The sequence below is a fragment of the Gastrolobium bilobum genome, unplaced genomic scaffold (genome assembly GCF_033153095.1).
Source record: "Gastrolobium bilobum isolate Gb01-03AN ecotype WA unplaced genomic scaffold, APGP_CSIRO_Gbil_v1 utg75546, whole genome shotgun sequence".
NCBI lineage: Eukaryota > Viridiplantae > Streptophyta > Magnoliopsida > Fabales > Fabaceae > Gastrolobium > Gastrolobium bilobum.
In genome coordinates, this window is record NW_026898261.1 from 2,879 (window position 1) to 30,716 (window position 27,838).

At 35.1% G+C, this 27,838-nt stretch overlaps 2 protein-coding genes and 1 pseudogene across 2 annotated transcripts; 1 reads left to right on the top strand and 2 right to left on the bottom strand.

The window, feature by feature from the left end:
- Positions 1-781: 781 nt before the first annotated feature.
- On the bottom strand, positions 782-3,799 carry LOC133314282 (gamma-secretase subunit APH1-like; the record flags this gene model as incomplete). Its single annotated transcript, XM_061515730.1, has 5 exons — positions 3,625-3,799; positions 3,239-3,394; positions 2,985-3,070; positions 2,530-2,645; positions 782-901 (listed from the first exon to the last, which is right to left on the bottom strand). Coding segments are annotated over exons 1-5 (591 nt in total), but the record flags the coding sequence as incomplete, so codon positions are not given.
- A 1,408-nt stretch (positions 3,800-5,207) lies between these two features.
- On the bottom strand, positions 5,208-8,197 carry LOC133314285 (endonuclease III homolog 1, chloroplastic-like; annotated as a pseudogene).
- A 10,224-nt stretch (positions 8,198-18,421) lies between these two features.
- LOC133314283 (uncharacterized) lies at positions 18,422-26,704 on the top strand. Its single transcript, XM_061515731.1, has 8 exons — positions 18,422-18,480; positions 18,899-19,063; positions 20,188-20,352; positions 20,420-20,546; positions 20,616-20,702; positions 21,087-21,237; positions 21,730-21,862; positions 26,619-26,704. The coding sequence occupies exons 2-8, from the start codon at positions 18,926-18,928 to the stop codon at positions 26,643-26,645; spliced, it is 828 nt and encodes a 275-aa protein (XP_061371715.1). The 5' UTR covers positions 18,422-18,480; positions 18,899-18,925; the 3' UTR covers positions 26,646-26,704.
- The last annotated feature ends 1,134 nt before the right edge of the window (positions 26,705-27,838 follow it).

Genomic DNA, 27,838 nt, shown 5'->3' on the forward strand with positions numbered 1-27,838 from the left:
AGAGAGTCATAGATTATATTGATATGAATTTTGGTATATGTAATCCTATTCGTAGGTTATTTCTTTTATATAAAACTTGGATGTAATCCTAATCCCTAGGTGTTTAGGTTATCTCTATTATATGAAATTTGGGCATAATCCTTATATGTAATCCGTAGATGTTCTTAATAGTTTGGTATGAACATTTCTATATATGTAGGTATTTGTTTTTTTTTAATTTAAATTACTACATATGATAATTAGAATATTTTTGGAAAATTTTTATTATTTCAGAAATTATGATTATGTGCAATGTATGATATAAGATTTAATTCATGTGCAATATATGGATCTTATTGAATAATTATGAAAATCATGGAATTATACTACTCTTTAAGAAAAACTTTCCAAAAAGCATTTAAAAAAAAATTATGTTTTATATATGAATTGGAGTTTAAGATATTTTAAGGTATTCACCTTTTTGCAGTACTAGAAACACTCATTCCACATCACTTTTCTGAGTGTTTCTAATCATAGTCATGTGTTTTTTAATATTGAAGGGATGAATGAGGTTCTAAATCTCCAGGTAATCTAAATAACAAGCTCCAAAAAGATTTAATTTAAACTATGTCATAAAATAAATTGAAGACTGTCAATTTTTCCATTAAATTATTTGGACTCAAGTTCATTAGTTGGACAACAAAGGCTATGGTATGCCTTTGCGTTATTACTCAGGCTACTTACGAGTTACCGTTGTAAATTATAGTGCATAAAATTATGTTTGCAAAGAGTGAGATTTTACCACCATTCCTGCAACAACGTGAACAATGGGAACAAAATATTGGTCCACTTTGTTCCCCTCAGCGTACCCATTAAATGCAATGACCATTGAGAAAGTGTGGATTGTAATCAAAAATCCCAGCTCAAAATCAGGCTTAATACGAACGTCCACTTCATTATTTGTTAAATCTCATAGATACAAGAGGAAATGATAGTAATCCTTGTTATATTAAATACCCAGCTACAAAGAGACACACTCAATGTGGGACTTCTACACTATTAACACTAACACTCTTAACACTCCCCCTCAAGCTGTAGCATATGATCATATGCTTTTACATAAATAATACTCTCATTAGGAACCAAAAACAACAATGCTACATCAACGAAATGAAATGACTAAGTACAACAAATCAACTGGAATGACCATCAGTCTGAAGAGCTGATAAAGAGACAATGCTGGAGAAAGTGTCAGACATTTCATTTAACAGTTGGTGAAGCCGTGGTTTACCCTTGACTATGCTACAAGCTTATTACAAGAAAGACCAAGTAACATAACATCATAATGCTAAATGAGAAACCAAAAATCAACAATGTGCTAAAAATGGCGTCGCAATGAAATCAACATGGAAGATAATCATCGGCAAAGACAATTGCGCTGGAATGACCATCAGCAAATCAAGAGGAACTTCTAAACAGTGCCAGAATTATCATCGGCAAAGACAATTGTGCTGGAATGACCATGCAACATGGGCAGTGCTCCCCCTCTATAGGAACTTCTAAACAGTGCCAGAATTATCATCGGCAAAGACAATTGTGCTGGAATGACCATCAGCAACATGGACAGTGCTCCCCCTCAAGAGGAACTTCTAAACAGTGCCGGAATTATCATCGGCAAAGACAATTGTTGGAATGACCATCAGCAACATGGACAGTGCTCCCCCTCAGGAACTTCTAAACAGTGCCGAAATTATCATCGGCAAAGACAATTGTGTTGGAATGACCATTTGGACAGTGCTCCCCCTTAAGAGGAACTTCTAAACAGTGCCAGAATTATCATCAGCGGAGACAACATCAGCAACATGGACAGTGCTCCCCCTCAAGATGGATGATGAATAGTATAAAATGGGAAGAAAGAAAATTAAAGAAAACAAAGCTTCGCGGAACTTCGCCGGAGATTCGTCGGAAAAGTCTCGGAGACGGTGGTGGATCGCCGAAAAAGTCGCTGGAAAGTGATGAAAAGTCGCCGGAGACGGCTATCAATGGACACGCGGTCAACGGTGGTCAGTCAACGACAACGGTGGTCAACCCAACAACTTAAAAATGTGACAGATCAAAGCTGCAGTCACAGAGCATACTAAGAAAAACCCGAAAAAGAAATAGCAACGGGAAAAGGAGGGTGATGTCTCTCTATAACCATATTGAAATTATGGAAAATAAAACTAAGTTAAACGGATTAAGATTCCTCTTGTTAGGCTCTGATACCATGTTAAATTATATACAAGAGGAAATGATAGTAATCCTTGAATATTATAGCAAACCAATTGAAGAATACAAAGAGACACACTCAATGTGGGACTTCTACACTATTAACACTAACACTCTTAACAACATAGTCTCTAAACCCAACTCTAATCCCAACTCTATAGATTCACATTAATGAAATAAAAATGCAGTTAAAGGTACAAAAATTTCCAAAATTTTGAAGCTGTAGAATCTCGTGCCATTTATATACATGAATATTATAACCAGAAGCGGGGAAAATCTCACCAGAAAGAAGGAAAAATGGAACCTGTCAATGAAATATGTAGCAGGACCAAATGAAGGAGTCAAAAGGCTGATGCAGAAGAACACGGCATGGGCCGCGCCATGACCTAAACCACCAGCTGTGAAAAATATGCAAAAGATATTTTATTAAAAAAAACAGTTTACTATTAATGATATAGATCTTATTCCAATAAGCAACACCTTTTTTCAATAGCATCTTAACAAATGATTCATTTTCTTTGGGATATCATACAATTAAATTCAATCAAGAATCTAGTTAAATGCCAAAAATAAATAAATAAATAATCGGGACAAAAAGAGTAAGCAGTATCAGCAAGATTGTTCCAGCCAGCAAATAGTTAACATACTTATTAAAAGTTGGTCAAAGACAAATACTTGAGAAACAAAAGCAATCTTAAGGATTGGAAAATAGGCCTGAAAGGCCTCCATTTTCTTACCCAGAGCAATCAGCATCTTATCTGTTAAGAAAAGATGTGGTTTTGATACTCTGTCGGCAAAAGCATCTAACATATCTTCCAACCTCCTACACAATACCAACAGTAACAAAAACACAAAACCAGCTTCAGTATACCATAACATTGCAAAACATTTTTTTTATAAAAAGGTCAGAGATTTCCTCATCATATTGTAAAATAATTCCTATAAGCATATAATAATAAAAATAATAAATCAATTTATAGTATAAGCTTACTTATATATTTTCCAAAAGAAAAGTCTGAGGCCTTCTTGAAAAGCAACAGATGAGAGTATAAGTATTCCGTAAGGCCACCATGCTGTACTATTCAGGGGCAAAAAACCCCTCCATATTCCAGACAGCACAATCAAACTTATTAGCCACAAAAGCGTGCTGCATCAACGAAATTGAATCATCCAAAAAACAAAAAAAAAATTCATTAAGAACCTAACACACATCAAATGGAGCAGAAAGTTTCATTCGAAAGCCATTATTATGGTAATTAGAAAACCCTAACTAAGCATTGCAAAAGTAATTAATGAAATGAATAGAAGAGCTAGTTATGATTATGTAGTGTGGGTGAGTGAGGTGTAAACTACTAAAAGGCGCGTAAGGTTACGTACCTGGAGAGAACGGTGAGAATCAAGAAGGGCTTTTTGGAAATTACGGAAATGAAGAGGGAGAGAGACGGTCCTAACGCTATCAGAGCGTACCCGATTCCTGCTGCTACCGTCATCTCTCTCTCTCTCTCTCTCTCGAATCTGAGAGTGAATATAAGAACTGACAAAGTAACCAAACACTTCCAGACTCGTTCTCTGCTTAGTTCAGACTTCAGACAAAAACATGAACACCAAGTCATGGATCTTCGGATCCGAATCGTGGTCCCGGGTTGGTTAATGCAACTTTATTGGGCCGAAGAAATTGAACTTCATTCAGTTGGTTGGGCTATTTGAAGAACATAAAAGCCCAAATCCTAGCTACGTAAAGTGCAAAAACAAGTGTCCTCCTTCATTTACGTGATGTGAAATTTAATTTTCAGGGATGTTTGGTAGGAGAATTTTTTTGAGATTTTCGGTAAAGTGACGGTCGTAATCTTATTTATCCGTGTTTGTTATAAGATTTTTGAAAATTTTCTCAAAAATCTGATTTTTCCATAATTTTATTTTGTGTATAATTTTTTTTTTTAAATGTCACCTAAGAATACAACCAAATGGTGGTATTCTTAGAATCTCATTCGTTGCAAATATTTTATACTTTTTTTGGAATAAAATTCCGATAATATTTTGACCTAGTAAATAGCTTTTGATAATATTTTTGAAAAAATGATTTTTTCATTATATTCTTGGAAATCATGATTTCGGGAGAGAAAAAAAAAGATTGCCAGGAGTTGACTCACGACATGTATTAGGAGCAAAGTTAGTGTGCTCCGAGAGCAAAAAAAAAATTGGTGGGATTGAGATGAGATAAAGAGAGAAAAGGGTGAGGAGAGAGAAAAGAGAAGGAAAAAAAAAATTGGCTCAGGTATCAATTTTTCAGTGGAAGAATCATGAAGGTCCTGGAACATATTAAAAAATTTATATATTAAAGCTTCGGCACTTCAAATTTTACTGTTCCTACTGTTTTAATAGAAAGTTAAATTTCAATACAAAGACCATTTTCATGCTTTAATTATAGCACGATGAAGCGTTCACTTAAAAATAATTAGTTTATAATATTATTATTCACCTGCTTGAATTGAGTTTTATTTCACATGCCTTATAATATAAAACTATCCATATATCTTCTTTTAAAATCATATAAATTTTGATATAGTTAGTTATAATATTTAAAAAGTGAACATGTTAATGGTGAGGGATTTGAAAATTCTTGCATGATGTTATAAATTCAAACCTTATATTATCATGTATCCGGAAAAAAAAAGTTTAAATTTTTGCTAAATATATTTTCAAATTAAAAACAACTTATCAATCAAGCGATTAATTATGTCAGTAAATAGATCATAATTAACAAGGACAGCTCAATGCCCCAGGCTCACATCGTCGTAAGATCTACAAATGAAAAATGAAAATGTGCATTTTTCTTTTTCTTCTTGAATCCCTATCATAATCCCTGAACGTTGAATCTGCCAAAAAATAAATAAATAAAGATGAGAAAGTAAAAAGATCAAGTCTCCATAAATAAAACCAGGTTTCAGATCCTCTTGCCCTCCAATGTTAAGTACGAATATTTCTACAAAATATACATCTCTAGATGTGGGGCTGATTGAGACCCAAAAAAAAAAGTAACCCAAATCCAAAAGAACAAATTAGGTTAAAGCTTCTTGTTGAGTGTGGACTTTTTGGACTTGGAAGATGGGCTTGAGTTTGAGGTCTCCTTGAACGCTGATGGGCATAACTCATTTATAGCACATTCTCCACAACGAGGTCGTAGAGGTGTACAAATTGTCTGTCCAAACCCTACCTGTGCCACAAAAGAGTATGACATTAATATGCTACAATGTTGTAAGAAATAAGAAGCCAAAATGAAAAATTTGTTGAGTGGGCACACTCACAATCTGTGTCTGAAGTGAATCCTATCTTACACTAATTTGCCATATAAATTAACTATTGAGCCAAAACATTCATAGCAAAATTGTTTATAAGTAGGATTTGGACATACATACCAATAGAGGATTTATTGGATCCCATTCTTCCCTTGGAAGCCACCGTTGCAGTGCCTCTCTTGTCTCTTCAGGTGTCGAAGTTTTCTAGCAAATTGAAGAGGATTAGTCAGAACAAATAAATTAGGTAATAATACCCCATACATAAAATGTGATGCCACAAAACTTAAAAGAAACCTGTTTTGTGCCCAATCTTGACACCCAACCAAGCCGATTGCAAATGCGGTGGACATGAGTATCTACACATATACCTTGGACATTGTTCCATCCACAATTCATAACCTATTGTGCCACTAACAAAATTTACTTCAGAAAAGTAATAAAACATACTGTTTGAATTATAAAAGCTATTACACATACCAAATAAGCCATCTTAGGACCTATGCCTGGAAGTAAGAGTAGTTGCTCAATTGAGCTAGGTATGTCTCCATCATACTTCGTGAGACAAATATTTGCAATTTTTTCAAGTTAGTGGCTTTTCTTGTATAAAACCCAACCTGGAAAAAAGAATATCCATAGGTTCAATCACAGATTCAATTAATACAATCACAAAACAAGCATAAACTTAAAAGAAATTGACACCATAAAGTGCAAGCTAAGGAAATACAGGAATCTTCATAAGATTCCTTAACTTGACACTAAATCCAAACTATTTGAATCACAGGGGAGGCAATATCTTTAAAAGAAACAAGGAACATACAGGGTAAATCAATTTCTTGATGGTTTCTTCATCAGCATTGTTGATTGCATCAGCAGTAAGCAGACCATTTTGAAGAAGACGTTGGATTGCTCCTATTCTTAAAGCACACTTGTAACTAGAACCGTTTCATAAATAAGTTGAAAATATGACAAAGACCAACGTTTTTTAGCAACTGCCACATATGAATCGCATACATCAAGATAGATGGTAAACAAAATCTTGGGGCAAAAAGTACAATGGCTGCATATTTGCTTATTAAATTAGCAATTAACTTGCATTATATTCATTTTCAGAATTCAGTCATCCATATCAAGAAATATAGCAACTATCCATAACTTCCTTCCTTCTACTTCTTTTTCTTGTTATGTCATGTTTTATAAAAAATATGTTTGGTGTTCCAATTTCCTGCATTCTTTTCCCTTTTTCTTCTTCTAACGCTTTGCTATCTTTTAGGTGGTGGATAACATCCTTCTACCGTCACAAGGAGCATTCTTGGTTAATGTTTATTTAAATTACTTCCGATGTAAAAATCCCTTGTTTGAAAATAACCTATAAATCCACTTTCAACAACCTAAAGATGTTGGTAAATAGGTTTTCTCACACTGGTAAACCTACCAGTCTTTCAAGTTTTTTCAAAACTTAAAGACTAGCATATTATCTTATTATGCTTAAGCATTATTGCCCAAATCCAAGACTACCCAATTAAATCGAGACAAGCCACAATAAATCATCACTATCTAGACATTAATAATCTCGTATGACCGACAATGTTTTCAGTTTCTCTCCATTTGCTTTCTTAATATAAGATAAGAGAATTACTAATAATCTTATTGCAGGTTAACGCTGCTTAAGTCTCATACTTCCATGAGGCAAGAGTGTGCCTCTGGGTTTTCGATCTAAAAAAGAAAACAGCACTACTATATAAGAATGCATCACTATGTAAAGCCAGGAAACTTAACAATTTTTTTACTATAAACTTCAGAAGGTATGTGTACTCACCGTGATTAACATGATCCTTGGTTTGGCTTGATAGAAGAGAAGATACCAGGACAGAAAATCTTCTTTCCTAATTATACACATAAGAATTTAGATAAGGGAAAATTTATTTATATCATGCTTCGTACAAAATATAGAAGTTAAAGGAATTACAATGCCCCATTAATTACAACAATTGATTGATTATATATAAAAGAAATTTACCTGACTAAAGACCGTATGAGAAGTCAACCAGTCAATTCAGTACAAGATAATATATACATAGAGTGACGATAGACCAGTCTGGTCATCGTCATCTACTAATTGAATGAGTAATGGCTATACTGGTCGAGGATGACTATTGGTTTACCAAATCAACAGCATTCCTGGTGCTGTCCTTTTTGTGCCCCAAAAGGTTGTGTGGCAAGCCATGCTCTACTCAAATGCATATATTGTAGACACTTTTTCTTCAAAGCATCAAGACAGAAACCAACATATAAATGCTTATATTTTCTCCACATAGATAAAATTAATAGCAGTAGAATACAGAGTCAGACCTTAGGAGGTAGAGTTTCACCAGCTTTCCCACATCCCATAGTGTCTACTGGAGCATCTGCAGAACACCTCATTTTGCGAATCCCCTCAAGTATCTTTTCCCAGTGAGGAGGATATTCACCTATATCATGTATGAACTAAAAAATTTAAGCTTCCTAGACTACATATATGTTGGGTGGATTCTTTTCCTTCATATGCAAACACCTAAAACAATTGCAACTATACACTGTATCACTTCTTAGTTCATACCTCTGGGGATTGGAGAAGCAACTTTGCTTTCCCCCGGAGTCACATCTGAGCCCATTTCTGATTTCCCTGGATAAGAAAGCTATTTTAATGAGAACTCAATCCTATAATCCGAATAGGTGAACATGAGAATGTTTGGTATGTGCAGTGAGTGACTAGGCGGGCATGTCTCAGACACATTCATGCACACTTCTACTTCTACACCTGTTTGGGTAAGACCAACAAATAACAATAGCTAGCAATTACCTTCTCCACCAAGAGCACATCAATATTTCTTAATTATTTACTAATTTCTACAAAGCAGCTAATAAAACAGGCACTAGCATTGTTGGTAGCTAATTATACCTTTCCAAACTCATTCTTCTGTTCCTATTCCTTCTTTGTATTCCCCAAACGTGGGGTGAGATCTCTAAACTAGAAATCTCAGTAAGACAAGGGGTCATCAAGGATCTTCCACCCCAAGCTCACTTACAGGTGCAATATAAGTTCAAAAAGCATTTATATCATTATCAGTTCCAAAACTATGTAGTGCAACAGATATCTATGGCATGTGTGTAATCACTATCTACTGGCCAGAGAAATGTAAGAATACGTCTATTCCCTACATGTAGTACAAGGAACACCGCTTGCACCTCACCCACAGCCTCACCCTCTTGTATGTTCCACATACTCAGGCTTACCGTATAGGTGGAACACCTCCATGCACATCAACAAGGCACTAACATATAATAGCTCAACAGCATTTTCAAAACATCAAAAGTACGTAACACAGCATGCATATACCATATCCCCATGGGACATGGTGGAACCACAACATGGCTAAACCGAGGACACGAAAGCTTACCTCTAAGCTAGCTATCCAATGCCACAAGCTCAAAGTCCAATCACAGCAGATCACAATCTGATATGGACCAAATATAAATCAATAAACATGTACCACATGCATACAAATTAAAGACAACGCCTTTTCATTACGTTTTCAAGTCTTAAAGCTTCTAACAAAGCCACAAGCCCTAAATCCCATGATTCTGGCTTAATCCATTAAATACAGAAGTTCAACTTCATCAATCTAGGGTCTACAAACCCCCAATAGCCTACTGTATGCACAACACAACTACTGTTCTGCGAAATCCCAGAATATCCGGATATCTCACTGTCCATATCCGGATATGCATATCCGGATATACAGATTCACATATCCGGATATCCAATATCCGGATATCCCAAAACCACGTATCCGGATATCCAATATCCGGATATCATTTCGACAAATATCCGGATATCTCACGACAGAATGCAGTTTCTGCATTTTTGTGAAGATATCCCTTAAAGGTTCCCTTTTTACCGATTTTAAACACTTAATCATGCATTTCTAGATGTGTTAAGCCTCACCCAACAACAAGTTATCATCTTTTAACCTTAACATGCATCAAGCTTTCATTTTTAAGCCTTAAAACTCAAGTTAAAGGTTGATATACATACCAAAGCTCAAAAACAGCAAAGGGAGATGCTCTTGGAGCTCACAACCAGACTCAAGCTACTGCCACAAGAGGATGCACGAAAATGAACACAAGATGACTCTTTTACTCAACAAGAAGACACCTTGAAGCATCAAAATGCCAACAAAAGGTCACACCCCTCAAGAACAGCAAACACAGCTCTTCAAACTCCCTCACACAGGTTCTCTAACTCAGAAACACCACCCCAATGTAGTCTCAAGGCCAACTCTCACCCTCACCAAGTGTTTAAATGGAAGAACAAGCCTCAAAGGTGGAAGCTTGCTCAAGAAATGGAAGGGAAGGAAATGAAGCAGTGTATAAGGTGCAAGTCAGCCACCAAGTGACGTAGACAAATCTGAGTGCCTAGGGTTATGTGCTAAAATGCATATATATAGCCAAAACTCACTTAAGCGCACAATATTAACTTTAATTTCTACGCTTAGCATTTTAATCCCAAAATTTGGATTATGAAACTACATAATTTTCTAAGAATTATCATATTTTTCTTATATTTTTCTGAGCACCTTTCCGGTACGCGCTTTTCAAAGCCAGTACCGGTTTCTAGCACCAGTTCTCATTATTTGGACTTGAAACTCGTTTTACAAGTCCTACATGTTATTCTAGTAATTATCATGCACTTACTTTAATTTTCTGGGATACTTTTTCGGTACACATTTATACCGACTAGCAGAACCGGTATCTGCACTTTTCTTCCGAAAAGCGACTTTCAGCATTCTTAATCACTTATTATGATTATTAAGCCTCATAAATAATTATTAGGGTCAATTATGGAATCATTTCTTATTTTTGCATAATTAATTAATTAAATACCTTAATTAACGGTGCAGGTTCTTACACAAAACCCTAATGAAATAAGAAAAATACTAATTACAATATATTTTTAACAATATTTGTAATATCCCAGAAAATAGTAACGATAAAAATAAAAAATAATAATAATAATAATAATAATAATAATAATAATAATAGTGTGTACCCTTATAGTGTTATAGGCATTTATTGCTAATAGTGTGTCATAATTTGACTTTAAAATTGTAACCTAAAATAGTGGTAATTTTAGTTGTAACATTAAGCAGTTATGGTTGGTTATCATTTAATTAGTAAATGCCAACAATTATTTTTATTTAATTTTGTAACCATTAATATATTAATAATAGTTAAAATAATTATGATGACCATTGATATTTCTTGCAGTTTCAATAATTGAAATAAGTATGATGACTTTTGATATTACCTGTAGTTAATGTATCGGTTTCAAAACTACAGCTATAAATAGGAGCTTAACTTAACCAAACCAAATTACTTCTAATCCTCAGTATTTCTCCATTTCTCTTCTCCTCTACTTTCTCCCTTCTTACTTCAAATTTTTATTTATTTTATTATTATTTTCCTTTGGTTACCAACTGCTTTTCTTCCCCAAATCACTTTTCTTCTAGAAGATAGCCAATACGGAGATCAGGTAATCCTAATCCCTAAAGAGATATAGAGATATAGGTTATATTGATATGAATTTTTTTCCTAGAGTCATATGGTAGCTTGATCTAAATTTTGTTATGACGTAATCCTAATCTCGTGGTATTTGTAGGTTATCTATTTTATATGAAATTTAGGCATAATCCTTATATGTAATCCTAATCCCTAAAGAGTCAAGGGTTAGCGTTATATGAATTTTTGTTTGACCTAATCTCGATGCTTAGGGAACTATAGTTATGTTTTATATTAAATTTATTATATGTGATTCTAATCTTCATGGAATAATCAATTAATTTATTTGAAATTTATGTAATCATAATCCCTAGGTATCATAATCCCTAGGTATCATAATCCCTAGGTTCTCTTAGGTTGGTTTTATATGAAATTTGTTGGGTATAATCATAATGCTTTAGAAATAATAGATTAACTTTTATAAGAAATTTTGTCTAATGTAATCATGATCCTTAGGGCATCTTAAATTAGTTTTAGATGAGATTTGGTATAAGTAATCCTCTAGGTGATCGTAGGATAACTTTATATTAAATTTGTTAAATGTAATCTTAATCCTTGGAGAATTTTAGGATGTTTTCATATATTATATGTAACCCTTAGGGTATTTAAATTAAATTATTTTAACCTCTAGAAATTAATTGAATTAATTATTGGACTTTGGATTTACTCTAATAGATGTGAATATTTGAATTCTGATTTGGAAAATTATGATATGATGATTGGATTTGGGTTTTACTCTTTGAATTTATGATATGATGATTGAATTTGGGTTTTACTCTTTGAATTATGATTTGAAAAATTATGATATGATGATTGGATTTGGGTTTTGCTCTGGTAGATGTTGAATATGAAAATTATTATATTATTGGATAATAGATTTGAAAATTATGATGGATTTGGAAATTATGATATTATTGAATACTCTTGATTAAATTGATGTGAAAGTTATGAGAAATACTTGAGAAAACTTTCCAATTATAAAGATTGTGACAAGATTGAATTTTATTGATTGTGTATGATTGTAATAAATAATAGTGAGAAGATAGTTTTTGGGATGGTACCTCCTGAAAGTGATGAACACAACCTTTGGGCTTTATGCCTTTGATATTTATTTGATGTGACAATGATGTTTCCGTTCTTCCCAAAGTGGTATCTGGCAACAGGGTTTTCTGAGATACTAGTAGCAACTTTGGGAAGAGGTGTGCACACTAGGATTTGATATTTTGATGATGGCCAATTTTGATTATACGTGGCTGGCAACAGGGTTTCCTGGGTCACGGGGTAGACTGGCAACAAGGTTTTCCGGGTCTACGATGATTATCTTCCCACTACTACACTAAATAAACTTAATAAAGATTATGAATGATATTTGATTCGATGTGAATATATATTGAAGCTGATAATTTGATGTGATTATAATGAGAATATATATGATGAATATTGTAGTTGATATTTGATCTGATTATGATGAGAATATTTTATATATATGATGAAGTTTATATTTGATTCAATTATTATGAAGTTATATATTTAATTTGATTACTATATTTGAGTTATATAAATTGTGTTTTTGATTAGAATTACCAGCTTTGCTGACTGTTTGTGATTGTTTTGCTGCAATGATCCTAATGGGGAGCATATTTTGTGATTGTTTGTGACTGTTTGTGATTGTTTTGCTGCAGTGATACAGGTTGCAAAAAAAAATGGGGCTAGCAGTGGGCAGTGAGGATAATGACTCAGAGAATTTTCAGCTAGTTCAAAATTTTATGTATAAAACAAAGTCTCTGGTTTTATTTTAATATTTATGAATGTAATAAAGTTAGTCTTGCACCTGTCCATGCACAGGTGCGGCGGTAGCATTTTCCCAAATTAGATTTAGATTAGCTTCCGCAATATTTTCTATGATCATAAATAAATAAAACGTGAATTTTGACAATTTCTTTATTATAATAGTGTTTCATAAATTGTTAGAAATTTGGGTGTTACAATATTAGTAGAGAACAACTGCTCCTAGCTAAGTGTTATGTTATGTAGAAGTGTTGAGTTATCACTTATAAGTAATATTTAACCCGATTGACACGTGATAGGTCTAGGATGTTCATCTTTCTCGGATACAATTGTGTCTTTGGTGGCTTGGCACAGATGAATATGCTGATAATGAACCAAACTTATTTTTTTTATATTATTCCGCTTGTTTTTTTACCACTCACAATGCTTCACTTTCATATTCAATCATGTACAAAATCATTATACAAGCTGTAATATTAACAAAACCTATGATATTTGGACAATTACTATGTCTGATCTAATTTATTGAACTATAATTTTTCAGTCTAATATTTATATATAGTTGTTGTATCAATTCATAGCTGATTTAAAAAAATAAATCTGTTCATTTCTTCAAATTATATTCGTTTTTCCTGTTTAGATTCCCAAACTTAATTATCTTTTATAGTTTAATTCATTCGGCTAAAAGAACAGAACCGAACCAAATATGTGAGAATATTGAATTGTAAGAAGGAATTCATACTTAAACAATTTCTTTTTTTTAGTTAACTGATGATATCCTTATCTCGTAAAATAAGACTAATCTTTTTATGATTTGTAACGAGAAGGTTTTTATCATTGTCCAAAAAACATTTTTCGTAAAAATCGAACTCATAACTTTATCGATCACTAAAGTGAGACCCTTGAACTACAATTGGCTTGTCAATTAAACTACACCTTGCGGTTTACCTAAACAACTTTTATTCCTTGGTGTCGATAATACTTCTCAAATTTTTATGGTATTTGGATAACAACTTTAAAAGAAAAACAAAAGCTAATAAAAAAATTAAAATCATGCTTTTTGTAAAAGTTACAAATTTTGACTTTTGAAAAATAGAAAAATATGTGTCATCTTAAAAAATATAAAATATATTATTTTAAATGATAGAAATAAATAAATCATTAGAAAGAGCGGAAAGCAAAAAAATAAAGATGCAAGTCTCATCTTTTTATAAGAATAAAATGATACAACTAGTTAACAAATATTTTTTCTTTTGAAAAAAAAAAACCAACTTTCCGAATATTTTTACTCTCACTTCGTTCGACATCTTTCAATACTCATTCGTTCGCATCTTCTTCAGAGCACTTCTTTGATGTTTCAACAAACCAGATCTTTACGCATAAGATTTAGGTGAAATAATCTCAAAAGAATCAGAATCATTATTCCCCATTATAATTGTTGGGAAAACTCGGTTCCCTCTAACTCGGCTAAGCAGCCTTTGTGCGGAAGTCAATCAACAAGATCCTGATCTCGGATCTCGGCAATACCTCGGCCTGAATTTCACCAGGTCAGGCAGCGCAGCGGAAAAATCAAAAACGAAAAATCACAAAACGAGAGAGAGAGAAGAAGAACACAACCAGATTTAACATGGGAAAACCTTCTCCAATGAAGAAGTAAAAACTCACGGGACCTTGTTCAGATCAAAAATCCATTACGAAAATAATGGTTACAAAGAATCAAATACACCAATGTGGTGGTTAACTCAATCTCTCCAACAATGGTGATAATCAAACTACCCTAGAGATGTTTCACTCAAACTCTCTCTAGAGATCTCTCAAATGCAAAGCATAAAGCTTTACTCAAACAATCAAATAATTTTTCTCTCTCAAATTGTTTCTCTCAATCTGACCTAGCCTCCACCCACAACTAATGAGTATATATAGAGGAGGTGGAAATTAGGGTTATTTAGGAAACCCCTCAAATGGGCTTGGGCTTAGCATTGAAGGAGGAAGCCCAACAAATCTCTCCCTCTGACTTCAATGCGTCGGCTTCAGCATTAACCCGGCTCCTTCACATCAGTCTTCAAATTTTCTTGCTGGAACCGGCTTTGTCATCATGTCAGACCAATTTTGGTCAGTGTGCACCTTGACGAGTTCGAGCTCTCCACCTTCCACCATATCCCGGATCCAGTGATACCTCACATCAATATGCTTAGTGCGGGAGTGATAGGTTGAATTCTTTGCAAGATGGATTGTTCTTTGATTGTCACAATCCAACTCGTACTTGTCTTGATCATGGACGAGTTCCATGAGGAACTTCTTCATCCACAACATCTCTTTGCTTGCCTAAGTAGCGACAATGTACTCAGCCTCAGTTGTCGATAGTGCAACACATTTATGAAGTCTTGATTGTCAAGAGACAACTCCTCCGGCAAATCTCATCAAATATCCTATAGTCGACTTCCTCGAGTCGGCGTCTCCCCCTAAATCAGAATCCGAGTAGCCTTGCAACTCGGCTTTGCCTTCTCCAAATCAGAGATATAAGTCGGTCGTACCTCGAAGGTACTTGAAGATCCATTTCACTGCTTCCCAGTGCTCTTTGCCGGGGTTTGACAAATACCGGCTTACCATTCCAACAGCATATGCCAAGTCGGGTCTAGTGCAAACCATTGCATACATCAAACTTCCGACGGCGGATTGGTAAGGGAACTTCATCATCTCATCTTTGTCTTCATCAGATCTCGGACATTGCTCCTGGTTCAGCTTTATGTGTCCGGCTAGGGGGGTGCTCACTGTTTTGGCTTTGTCCATGCTAAATCTCTTCAAAATCTTCTCAATATATTTCTCTTGACTCAGCCACAATAGCTTCTTCTGTCTATCTCGGATAATCTTGATTCCGAGAATCTGCTTTGCAGGGCCTAGGTCCTTCATTCCGAAGGACGAGCTCAACGCCTTCTTCAGGGCGGCTATCCACGATTTGTCTTTCCCTACAATCAGTATGTCGTCAACATATAACAACAAGATCAAAAAATCTCCGGCCTCATACCTCTTCACAAATACTCAGTGGTCGGCTTCTGTCTTCTCAAACTTATGATTAATCATGAATGATTCAAATTTCGTGTACCACTGCCGAGGTGCTTGCTTCAAGCCATAGAGGCTCTTTTTCAACCGACATACCAAGTCTTCTTGGTCTGGAGCTTGGAATCCTTCAGGTTGCTCCATATATATTTCTTCTTCTAAATTACTGTGAAGAAATGCCGTCTTCACATCCATTTGTTCTACCTCGAGGTCCATCGAAGCCGCTATGGCTAACACGGTTCGGACCGAGGTCATTTTCACCACAGGAGAAAAAATCTCCTCAAAATCTACTCCTTTCTTCTGATTGTAGCCTTTCACCACAATCCGGGCTTTGTATCTTGGCTTCTGCCCATTCCTTTCGGCAACTCAGTCAGCTCATAAGTCTGATTCTCGTGCAGGGACTTCATCTCGTCTTGCATTACCTTTTCCCATTCTTCTTTCTCTGAGCTCGTCACAGCCTCATCATAACTCTGAGGCTCACCGTCTTGAGCAACAACGGTGTATTCATCAGATGGGTATCTCATAGAGGGTCTTCTTTCTCGAGTTGGATATCTCGGTTGTTCTTCAGCTTGAGAACCCGGTTCATCATTCTCATCCTGGATCTCATCATCAACTCGGACCTCAATGTATTGGTCATCTTCAGCTTGTTGCTGATCATCATTTTCTTCATTTCTCCCCCTGCTTCAGCTTGGACAGGAGGATTGGGTTCTTCTCGTCTGACAGTAACTCGAACTTTGGGCTTCGAGATGTCATGAATGTTCTCATGCTCATGAAAGATCACATCTCGGCTTCTCACGATAAAAAGGGAAAAAGTACACACATTTCTGGCTATCAAAAAATAAAAAAGTATACACATTTCCTTAATTTAAAGGGAAAAACTACTCTCACGCCGCAATATGAGAATATTTTTATCTTCGAACATATTCATCAAAAATTGTGATACTTTTTTTTTTGAAATTGACGGGTACCATCACATATATGTATGCAACATGAAAAATATTGTTTACTACCGCATGAGATTAAATGAGCCCTTTAATCAATGCATGATATAAAATAACCTAAATTTAATAGAATTTAAGGGTTTTAACGAAAAATAATAATATCATATTAATATTATTTTCTTAAAATTAACTTTTTAACATATTTTAAAGGGCTTAATATTTTTTATGAGAGATATTATCTCCTACATAAATAAAAATATATGGTGTCCATATCTTTTTTTTTTTCTTTCTCTTTTCTTCATATGAGTCCATATATTTTTATGTATGTATAGAAAATAAAATTATCACACGTTGGAAAATATTAAACCCTATTTTATATGTATAATTTAACAGTCCAAATAATCAGTCTAGGAAACCGGAAAGTTTCAAAACAATAAAAGTTGAGAAAAATGTGTATAAAAAAATAATTGAGAAAAATATTTGCTAGGTTTTCATTTTAGTTAAAATTAATATTTTTATTTAATATTTAAAATTAAAATTCTTACTTTCTCCCATGCTAATTTTCTCTTACTATTTGATAATTTTGACCAATGTTATCAAAATCGGACTAGCCGGGTCGATCCGAGAACCGGTAAATCGGCTATAATCGGTCTGGATGAAGCAATGAACCTGTCACGCATCAGAATTGGTGTGACCCGGCCAGTTTTTATGAAAACTGATAATCCGGTGACCAGGTCAGGTCCCAATTTTTTTTTCAATTTAATTTTTTTTTTTATAAAAATGGACATATTTGAGTATTTTTTGCTTATTGACTTATATAGATTATGTACCTACAACACTAATATTATCTCAATTATACACTATGCAGCAAACTTTAATTTGATTTATAGTCAAAAATATCATTTACTGAACTTGAAATCCCGTATCAGATCATTGTATTTTGGTTTGATCCTTTATTAGATAATAATGTGCGATTTATTAATTTTTATATTAAAATATTTAAATACTTTTATAATTTTTTACTATAAATTATAGAATTATATATAATTACCGGATGATGTGATTCAATTAATAACACACTGATTGAACCAATAATCCTGACCGATTTTAATAACGTTCATTTGCACTAAAATAACATAATTTTATATTTTTTTAAAGAGAGAACTGAAAGTTTTGTCAAGGTTACTTCTGTTCTGAGAGTACTTAGTAGTTTGCGTGTTACTTACGTTTTGCCTAAAATGCAAATGCCTTCATCAATTGCTATATGAACGAAAGAGTAGTGACGATTAGAGTCATTTGTCTTTACCATGTTGACCCTTTCTCCAGCAGTGAGCACGCAGCTCCACTTTGCTCTCGATTTTCTTTATGCGTTCCAAGTTTTTGAAACGGAACAATTTTTTTATTTTATTTTTGTTGTTTTTTTGCTTTCAGATTCTAATGTTTAACAGAAAATGCATTTGGGTTTTACAGGTTCCATTCATGCAAACCAAAAAGGTGGTGCCTTTCCACTCAAACAAGACTGTGTAGCATCTATTCAACTCCAAAATTGCCAGGTAAGAAGAAACATTTTATCTTATATTCATGTCATTTTGTGTTTTGAGGAAAGAAGGTCATTGTTAAGAATGTAGAAACATTTCTGAAATGCATGCATGGTAAAGTTTGGTTTTTGGGGATCATACATTATGCATATCCAATCCAAGTTTTTATTTTTATTTTTTGGTGTGTCTGTGTGCGCTTCAAAAATGTCACTTTTCCTGACAATTCAAATTTCAATCGGGTAGAATTTGTGCCCCTTTTTCTTTGTGTATCATTTTTTTTAAGGTTTTGAGAAATGTTGATAATTTGTTTTTTCCTCTTTGCACTCACATGTGCAAGGAAACGTAGGAACTCATGCACTTGTTTTTCAAGCTTGTTCTGTCAAGAGTAATTGGTGTTTTTATTGGTTACCCTATGTATGTGGCAACTTGACAGCACAACCCTGAAAATCACTGGATAGAAATGGCTCTATTGGATGTGTGTCCAACTGAGGATGCAGTTCAGGTATTCATAGAACACTTGGTTGATCCATTGCTGCCAGCAAAATCATTTGTCCGAGATAATCCCACACCTTCTCAACAGGAATCAGTTGCAAAACAGGTGTCTTCTTTTTTCGCGCCATTTAATCTTTTGTATCAATCCAAATATAAACTGTGTGATTTATTTGGAAGCTGGTTTAAGTTATGCTGTTTCTCTTTTTGGTTTGTCTTGTTCCTTTTTTGGAGGAGTATTGGAGATGTTGATTTAAAGAATTATATAGCATATAAGAGATTTCATTTTCACCTTTATGGTTTCCTTACTGTACAGTTTCTAGTTACACTACTTCTATGTTTTGGCTGCTTGGAGCATAGAAAGCATAGAGTAATAGTCTCCCAGAAATGAAACCAGTTAGTTTTAAATGACTTGCAATCTATAGCTAATGAGATTTGATCTACTTAACTCCAGAGGGGTATGTTTAAACAAAATTTAATTTAGTTGACAGAGACCACCATTTAATTAAAACTCGGTATTCTAAGTAATAAATATCTTTCTATTTGGTATTCTTTCTTTATAATCAAGATATTAGGAATGACCTTTTGAAATGCTGTGATGACTAGATCACACATCCCATCCAAGTCTTTACAGTGCATTTTTAAATAATAGGACATTTTACTTGCATTTCAGATTATATAATAGCCACTTGTGATGCGATATCTTTGATTTTGGACTTGGCGAGAACAATTCAAATAAACAAATAGGGATTAGTATTTCTCATTTCGTAGGAGATAATTTTCCTGCTACACACACATAAAAGTGTGTGAGGCCCATGTGAGAAAAAAAGAGACAAAAAAAAACATGAGCCCCACACACTTTTATGTGTGTGTAGGAGATAATCTTCTACAACATGAGAAACATTAATCCCAAATAAATAAACTGAACTGCTTTACCATTTTATATTTTTAAAACTTTCTTTAGTAGAATGTATCTTGTGCATTAAAAACTACAATGTTCTTGTATTTCTCCATAGAGGGCTCCTCTGTGTACTTTTCCTGTGCATTTAGGTTTTTCCCCATGCAAGTCATTAAAAATGAAAAAAAATAAATTAAAATCCAAGTTCCAATTCCATTATGATTTACAAATTACAAGTACTGCAAATATATGCTTATAGATTTATAGGAATACATGTGGAGGGTATTATCTGCTCTAGTTACTGATTTTTCTGTTTTTGAGGTTGTTGGTGTTAGATGCATTCTGTTGTCTTACTGTACAACTACTACCACCGAAAACATCATCCAGAACTAGCATATTTTCCATTTAATGAATTTTGCAAGTTGGCTGTGGTTCTGAGGCCACCTTTATTAGCATATATGCAATTCATGCAAAAGTTCAATGAAGCAGAGCTCATTGATGTGGAGAAGCAGCTATCATTAACAGAAAAAATGATTATGGATGCATGTGATGTGTGTAAATGTTTAGATGCATCCTAATATAGAAGGATGGCCCATTTCGAAAGTTGCTATCCTTTTAATCGACAGTGAGAAGGAGTTCTGCTTTTTGCTGTTTGGTTCCATAACTAGGGGAGTATGGTCTGTGGTTGAAAAAGGTCTGGATACCTCCAGCCAAAGTTCTGAAGTTACATCAAGAACGAAATATACGTACAAAAAGAAGAGAGTCATTAGAAAGCCTGTGATAGATGAATTGAATGTTGATGAAGCTGGATTTCTGCAAGTTGGGTATTCTGCTGTAAAGGAAGCCACAGGTAACTGTTATAGTTTAGTTTTGGCTTTACGTCTTTATGCATAAATTGGCATCTCAGGTCAAGCGACATTCTTATTTTTAAGGATTTTTCACTTTACAATTTATTTAACCAAGTGATGATGTTAATATGACAAGGATGCAATAGTACATGCATCACGCTGTATACCTAGGGTTACTCTTTCTATCTATTTTTGATTATTATTGTGTCAAAACTTTGTTCTATCCTTCTTCTTTCCCTAAAGAAATTTTATTTTCTATACTAAAAATATCATTACATCAAATATTTGCACCCATTAGTTAATGTATCATTATCTCTTTATTTTAGTTTTAACAGGTGCTTTCTGATACGTAAATAATTGAATATATATCTTGTGCTATGGTACAGGTATCAATAACACTGATATCATGCTCTTGGAAAGCTACACTGTCTATTCTCAGAGCAAAGAAAAGGAAGCTTCTCGCTTTTATATAATGCAGTGCTCCCAGTTGATCGATCAGGAGATTATTCAAGTTCCTCTGAAAGATGTAATTGAAAGGTTCGTTCTAGTTGCTATTGTTTTGCTATTGGCTGATGGCTTGAGTCTCAAGGGCCTTTTTCATTGATAGGAAAGTGGTGCCTTTTTCTTTCAGGCATTGAGGTGGAGTCATCTGTTCCTTTTTGCTGTGAAGTTAAATACACCTGTATTCATACTACACGTCAATGTGTCTTACTACTGAATCAAGTTATGAACTAGTTTATAAATCTTTGAGAATTAACTGGTATATTAACCTTCCATTTTGATTTTTTTTTTTTTTTTAAATATTTTTCACTGATGTTTTTGGATGGAAAGAATGGCTACTTGTTGGCCAGAATGTTACAAACTTACAATCTTATCTTAAGGGTGTATGTAATAGGACATCTTAGAATTATGTCTACAGTAAGTAGAGAAGCGCATTCTATTGCCCTTGAAGTTGTAGTTGTGTAAAACTTATTGTTAATGAATGCCGCATATGCTTCTGACTAACATTTGTATCTTCTTTTTGTGTAGCTTGCAGGGTCCTTTGGTCAAAAGGAGTTCTAGCAGTTGGATGATAACTCCAGTTGTCGATTACTTCCACGTGCTTCCTTATTCTGAAATAGTCTCTGAGTGGATTTCTAGGCTCCTTAAAAAACTTGATTTAGTAGTGTTTTGCATCCCATATTCCATAAGCGATGCTATTTTAGTTTATGCTTCAGCACGTATACTTCTTAACTTTGGCAACCTATGAAAAAAAAATGTATAACTAATGTGTGCTCTTCAAAACCAATTTTAGTAACCATGTCTAAACCATAAACACATTTAACATACCAATTTCAGTAGCACCTTTGGAATGAGTCTATTTTGGTGCTTTTACAATCTTAAATACATATAATGGAATTTGCTGACCTGAATTATTCAAAAAGCTTTTTGGTTCTTGCATTCTCATACCCTGATTCATACAAAATTTAAAGATATTCGTTAGTGTTAATACTTAAAATTACCATCCGCCATAAGCAATAAAGTAAGGTTAATATATGAGAGTTCTAAATACTGACAAACCCTGCTGCTCATAGAGTCGCACTTGCATGGTTGGATGGTTTGCAAAAATAGTGTAGAAAATTAGAATTCAAACATGTTTCCGTTTTTATTTCCTATTAATTAGGATTGATTATGATTGATTAGGATTGATTATGATTGATTAGGATTAATTGTGATTGATTAGAATTGATTGTGATTAGGATTGTGATAGGATTGATTAGTCATCGCTTAGTCATTCTTAGCGATTCTTTCTTGTATAAATACTCACTCATGTAATTTATTCAATATCAATATACAAAAACTTCTTTTCAATATGGTATCAGAGCGGGTTCGTTCCTACCCTAATTCAAATCTGAAATAACCATCCAAACACTTCCATCACCGTCAAACACCTCCTAAACACCGCCTTGAATCTGTCCAACACAGAAACCTAGTTTACTGACCTCCGATCAAAAAAGTGAGGTGACCATTCGACTCAGAAGGATCCGACGAGTCGACCACCGCTGGACCCATCGCCGTCAGCCGCTGCACGCGCCACCACGCGCCGCCTTCCAGACGTTTTTTTTCCGTCGCGACTTGCACAGACCTTCTCGCTGGCTTCTCCCCTTCCTGTTCCAGAGGTCAGATCAAAAGTTTACAAAACTTGATTTTTCATCAACGGTCAACCCTTCTCTTTTTATTCATGGCTTCCTCAAAACACTCTTTTTATTACCACGAGCAACCTCCTAAGGCCACTAGTCATGTGGTCCAGCAAGGTACAACTTTCCATGTTGATAGTCAAAATCATTGGATCCTTGATTCTGGAGCCTCTGATCATATGACAGGTAATCTTGGCTTATTTTGTTCATACACTCCATATTCTGAATCTTCTCGGGTCAAGATCGCCGATGGCAGTTTTTCCCAGATTGCGGGACACGGAACCATTAAACTTTCTGAGCTGATTACTTTGACATCAGTTCTTTATGTTCCTTCTCTGACTTGTAATCTCATTTCCATTAGCAAGCTCACCTCTGAGTTGCATTGCTTTGCTAAATTCTTTCCACATGGTTGTGTTTTTCAGGAACAGGACTCGGAGAGGATGATTGGCTGTGCTAGAGAGGATGGTGGACTTTACTACTTTGAGGAGGATGTGACTCATGAAGCTGTTTTCGTAGAAAAAAACTCTATGTTTCCTTTTGATTCATGTAATGATGTTATGCTGTGGCATCGTAGGCTAGGCCATCCAAATTTTATTTATCTTCAGAAGTTGTTGCCAAACTTATTTATTAATAAAAGTCCAAGTTTGTTTTCTTGTGATATTTGTCAACTTGCCAAGCATACTCGTGCTCATTATCCTTCTAAAGTTCACCATGACTCTTCCCCATTTTCCTTAATTCATAGCGACATATGGGGTCCAGCCCGTGTTAAAAATATTTCAGGTACTCGATGGTTCATTACCTTCATTGATGACCATTCTCGAGTTTGTTGGGTGTATCTTCTAAAGGATAAGTCCGATGCTGCATCCGTGTTTAAAAAATTTCATGCCATGGTTCAAACCCAATTCCAAGTTGCTATACAAATTCTTCGTACAGATAATGGCAAAGAGTATTTTAACTCTATTCTTGGAGAATATCTTTCCCAACATGGCATCCTTCACCAAAGCTCGTGTCCTGACACACCCCAACAAAACGGAGTTGCGGAAAGAAAAAACCGACATCTCCTTGAAGTTGCTCGGGCTCTTATGTTTACCACGAGTGTTCCTAAATATCTTTGGGGAGAGGCAGTTCTCACTGCCTCGTATCTGATAAATCGAATGCCATCTCGCATTCTGAAATTTCAGTCTCCTCTTTCTAGTCTTGTTCGTATCTTCCCTTCCTTCCGAGGTGTCTCCTCCTTACCTCTCAAGTTATTTGGTTGTGTTGTATTTGTCCATATTCCCTCCCATCAACGGTCTAAGCTTGATCCTAAGTCTCTCCAGTGTGTCTTTATTGGTTATTCTCCTACTCAACGTGGCTATAAGTGTTATTCACCCTCTCTTCGTAAGGTCTTTGTCTCTATGGATGTCACTTTTTCTGAGAATGACCCTTTCTTCCCCTCGACTTCTCTTCAGGGGGAGTCTATAGGAGTAGATGAAGATCAGTCATGGGAACCTATTAATGCCACAGTATTACCTCTACTTTTGGAAACAGGGGGAGCTACAGAATCCTCACCATCAGGAGCCTCCTCAAAATGGGGACAAGTTTATAGCAGGCGAAAGCCTCCTCAAAGTGTGAATAACCCAGAGCCTCTACACTGCCAGGATTCTGAACCATGTTCTAGTTCCAGCACCCCAATACTTGAGTGTCATGGTGAAAATGATCTACACTTGCCCATTGCTCTCAGAAAAGGTACTCGATCTTGTACTACTCATCCTATTTCTAATCATATTTCATATGGAAAGTTGTCCCCAGGGTTTCGTGCTTTCAATACTATGTTGGATAGTACAAAGATACCGAGAAATATACATGAGGCTCTCAATGATAAAAAATGGAGGGATGCTGTCTTTGAAGAAATGAATGCTTTAGAAAGAAATGGAACTTGGGAGATAGTGACCCTACCCAAAGGAAAAAAGGCAGTAGGATGCAAATGGGTGTTTACAATAAAATTCAATGCAGATAATAGCATCAACAGATACAAGGCAAGATTGGTTGCAAAGGGTTTCACTCAGACTCATGGGATAGATTATCATGAGACTTTTGCTCCGGTTGCTAAAGTCAATACCATCCGAGTTCTCTTATCTCTTGCTGCCAATCTAGATTGGCCTCTGCAACAGTTAGATGTGAAGAATGCATTCCTAAATGGTGACTTACATGAAGAAGTCTATATGGATCCTCCACCTGGTTTTGAAAAGGGAAATGAATCAGTGTGTAAACTAAAAAAGTCTCTATATGGATTGAAACAGTCTCCCAGAGAATGGTTCGACAAATTCACACAAGCAGTCAAAAGAAGAGGCTTCATTCAAGCACAGACTGATCATACTCTCTTCCACAAACACTCTAAGGATGGTAAAATTGCTATTCTTATTGTATATGTAGATGATATAATTCTTACAGGTGATGATATTGAGGAATTGAACACCTTGAAGAAATTTCTAGCAGCTCAATTTGAACTCAAAGACCTTGGCACTCTCAAATATTTCCTTGGTATGGAAGTTGCTAGGAGCAAAACAGGCATCACTCTAACACAAAAGAAATATGTTCTAGATCTTTTGTTGGAAACAGGAATGTTAGGGTGTAAACCTGCTGAGACACCTGTGGAACCTAATACCAAGTTAGGTATTGAAGATGGGAATGAGGTGGATAAAGAACAATATCAGCGATTGGTTGGTAAACTAATCTACTTATCTCATACGCGTCCTGACATTGCCTTTGCGGTGAGTATGATTAGTCAATTCATGCACTCACCCAAGGAGAAGCATCTTAGTGCAGTCTATAGGGTGCTTAGATACCTCAAGAATACTCCAGGAAGAGGATTATTCTTTAAAAAGGGGTATAAAAGGACAATTGAAATCTACATTGATGCAGATTGGGCAGGCTCATCAGTAGACAGAAGATCTACCTCAGGCTATTGCACCTATGTGTGGGGAAATCTTGTTACTTGGAGAAGCAAAAAGCAAACAGTGGTTGCAAGAAGTAGTGCTGAAGCAGAATTTCGAGCTTTAGCTCATGGAGTTTGTGAAGGAATCTGGTTGAAAAGACTTCTTCAAGAGTTGAAGATTTCATATTCCCTACCAATAAAACTATATTGTGACAACAAGGCAGCTGTTAGCATTGCTCAAAATCCTGTGCATCATGATCGAACAAAGCACGTGGAAGTTGATCGTCACTTCATCAAAGAAAAATTAGATGATGGAAGTGTGCATTTGATATATGTTCCAACCAAAGAGCAAACGGCAGATGTCCTTACCAAGGGCCTACACCGTCCAACATTCGAAGACTTGATTGGCAAGTTGGGAATGATCAATATTTACCTCCCAACTTGAGGGGGAGTGTAGAAAATTAGAATTCAAACATGTTTCCGTTTTTATTTCCTATTAATTAGGATTGATTATGATTGATTAGGATTAATTGTGATTGATTAGAATTGATTGTGATTAGGATTGTGATAGGATTGATTAGTCATCGCTTAGTCATTCTTAGCGATTCTTTCTTGTATAAATACTCACTCATGTAATTTATTCAATATCAATATACAAAAACTTCTTTTCAATAAATAGGTTCCAAGCTCATCTGTATATTGGCAGTCTCAAAGCCTTAACATGATGTTCCTCTAGTTATCATTCATTTCCAGTTTATGTTTTCTTTGGAAACTATCTCCATAAGATGAGCATGACTATTTGTGTAATATATCTATCTTGGCAGAGAAGCATTCTCAAATGGTTTGCATGATTCAAGAGTAACAGAGAAAAATATAATGGTGAACAGCCCTGAAGTGATAGAATCGGGACATGTCTACTGGTCCTGATAGTAAGCCAAGCAGTGATAATTTTGAATCACCAAAGCAGAAAGGGAACAATGGAAGCTGTACGCTTAGATCTGATTCTTTGAAGGGGCCCTGTGAAATGGATGTCAATGAATCTTCAATTCTTCCATATCAAAATAACAGAAAACGCCAGGATGTTGGCAATACTATACAAGTTGGTAAAGATAAAGAAAAAAACAATCCCTCTATGCAATATTACTCAAATGGCTCTGCCAGTGATGATAAGGTTTGAAACTTATCAACTCATCTAATTATTGAGTTAATTGCTTTCCTTAGAGCACATTTGGATGTGTCTTTTGTGGAAAGGGGGGGGGGGGGGGGGGGGGGATGAGGCACTTAAAAAGCTGAAATTGTGCTCTCTTTTTTCCCTAGCCAGAATTTTGTACTTATGAAAAAAGACCTTTTTCAAAACATGATGAACCTGTTCAGAGTTTCTTTTGGACAAAATTATCCGTGACTAATTTTGATGATGATAACTCCTATCGTCATCTTCTTAGACCTTTGGCTTACCTCTCTTTTTTTCACAGCACTTCTTCTCAAGCCTAGCTCTTTCAGCCAAGGATGCTTGTGACGACCAGAGTAAGGCACCTCACTGCCGCCAGCCACCATCAGCCAGACCCCTTTCTACCAATATCCATCAAGTATGTGCTCTTTTAAATATCGTATAATTGTACTCTCCAATAAGAGTATACGAGAATCCTAGATGCAAGTCATGCAACTATACTCCAAATTGAAACTTACCTATATCGTATGCATATATGTGTATCATCTAACGGCTATTCATCTAACGGCTTAAGCTTTTGGGTTAATATAATCCTTTATATGGTATTAGAATCTTAGTGACTAAATAGTCACGAGATCGATCCTCACCGCCCAAATTCTATTAATAAATAATTAAAAAAAATTGTAAAGTTTCTTAGCACAGGTAGGTAAATTTATACATTTTTCACCTTTCAAGCTCAATGAGCTTTCGTGTGAGATGGCATGTTACAGAAATATAATATAAAATTTTTAAGGTGGCCTTCACCTAAAGCTTAAGATGTTGGGTTGATATGATGCTTTACAGTAAGCTGTTGTATTCCAATGTTTATTATCTCTC

Coding starts and splice junctions, on each gene's coding strand:
- LOC133314283 (XM_061515731.1), top strand. CDS start 18,926: ATGGCTCTATTGGATGTGTGTCCAACTGAGGATGCAGTTCAGGTATTC. Junction 19,064..20,187: donor AGGAATCAGTTGCAAAACAG/GTGTCTTCTTTT, acceptor TGTTGGTGTTAG/ATGCATTCTGTTGTCTTACT. Junction 21,863..26,618: donor TCCTTAAAAAACTTGATTTA/GTAGTGTTTTGC, acceptor CTATCTTGGCAG/AGAAGCATTCTCAAATGGTT.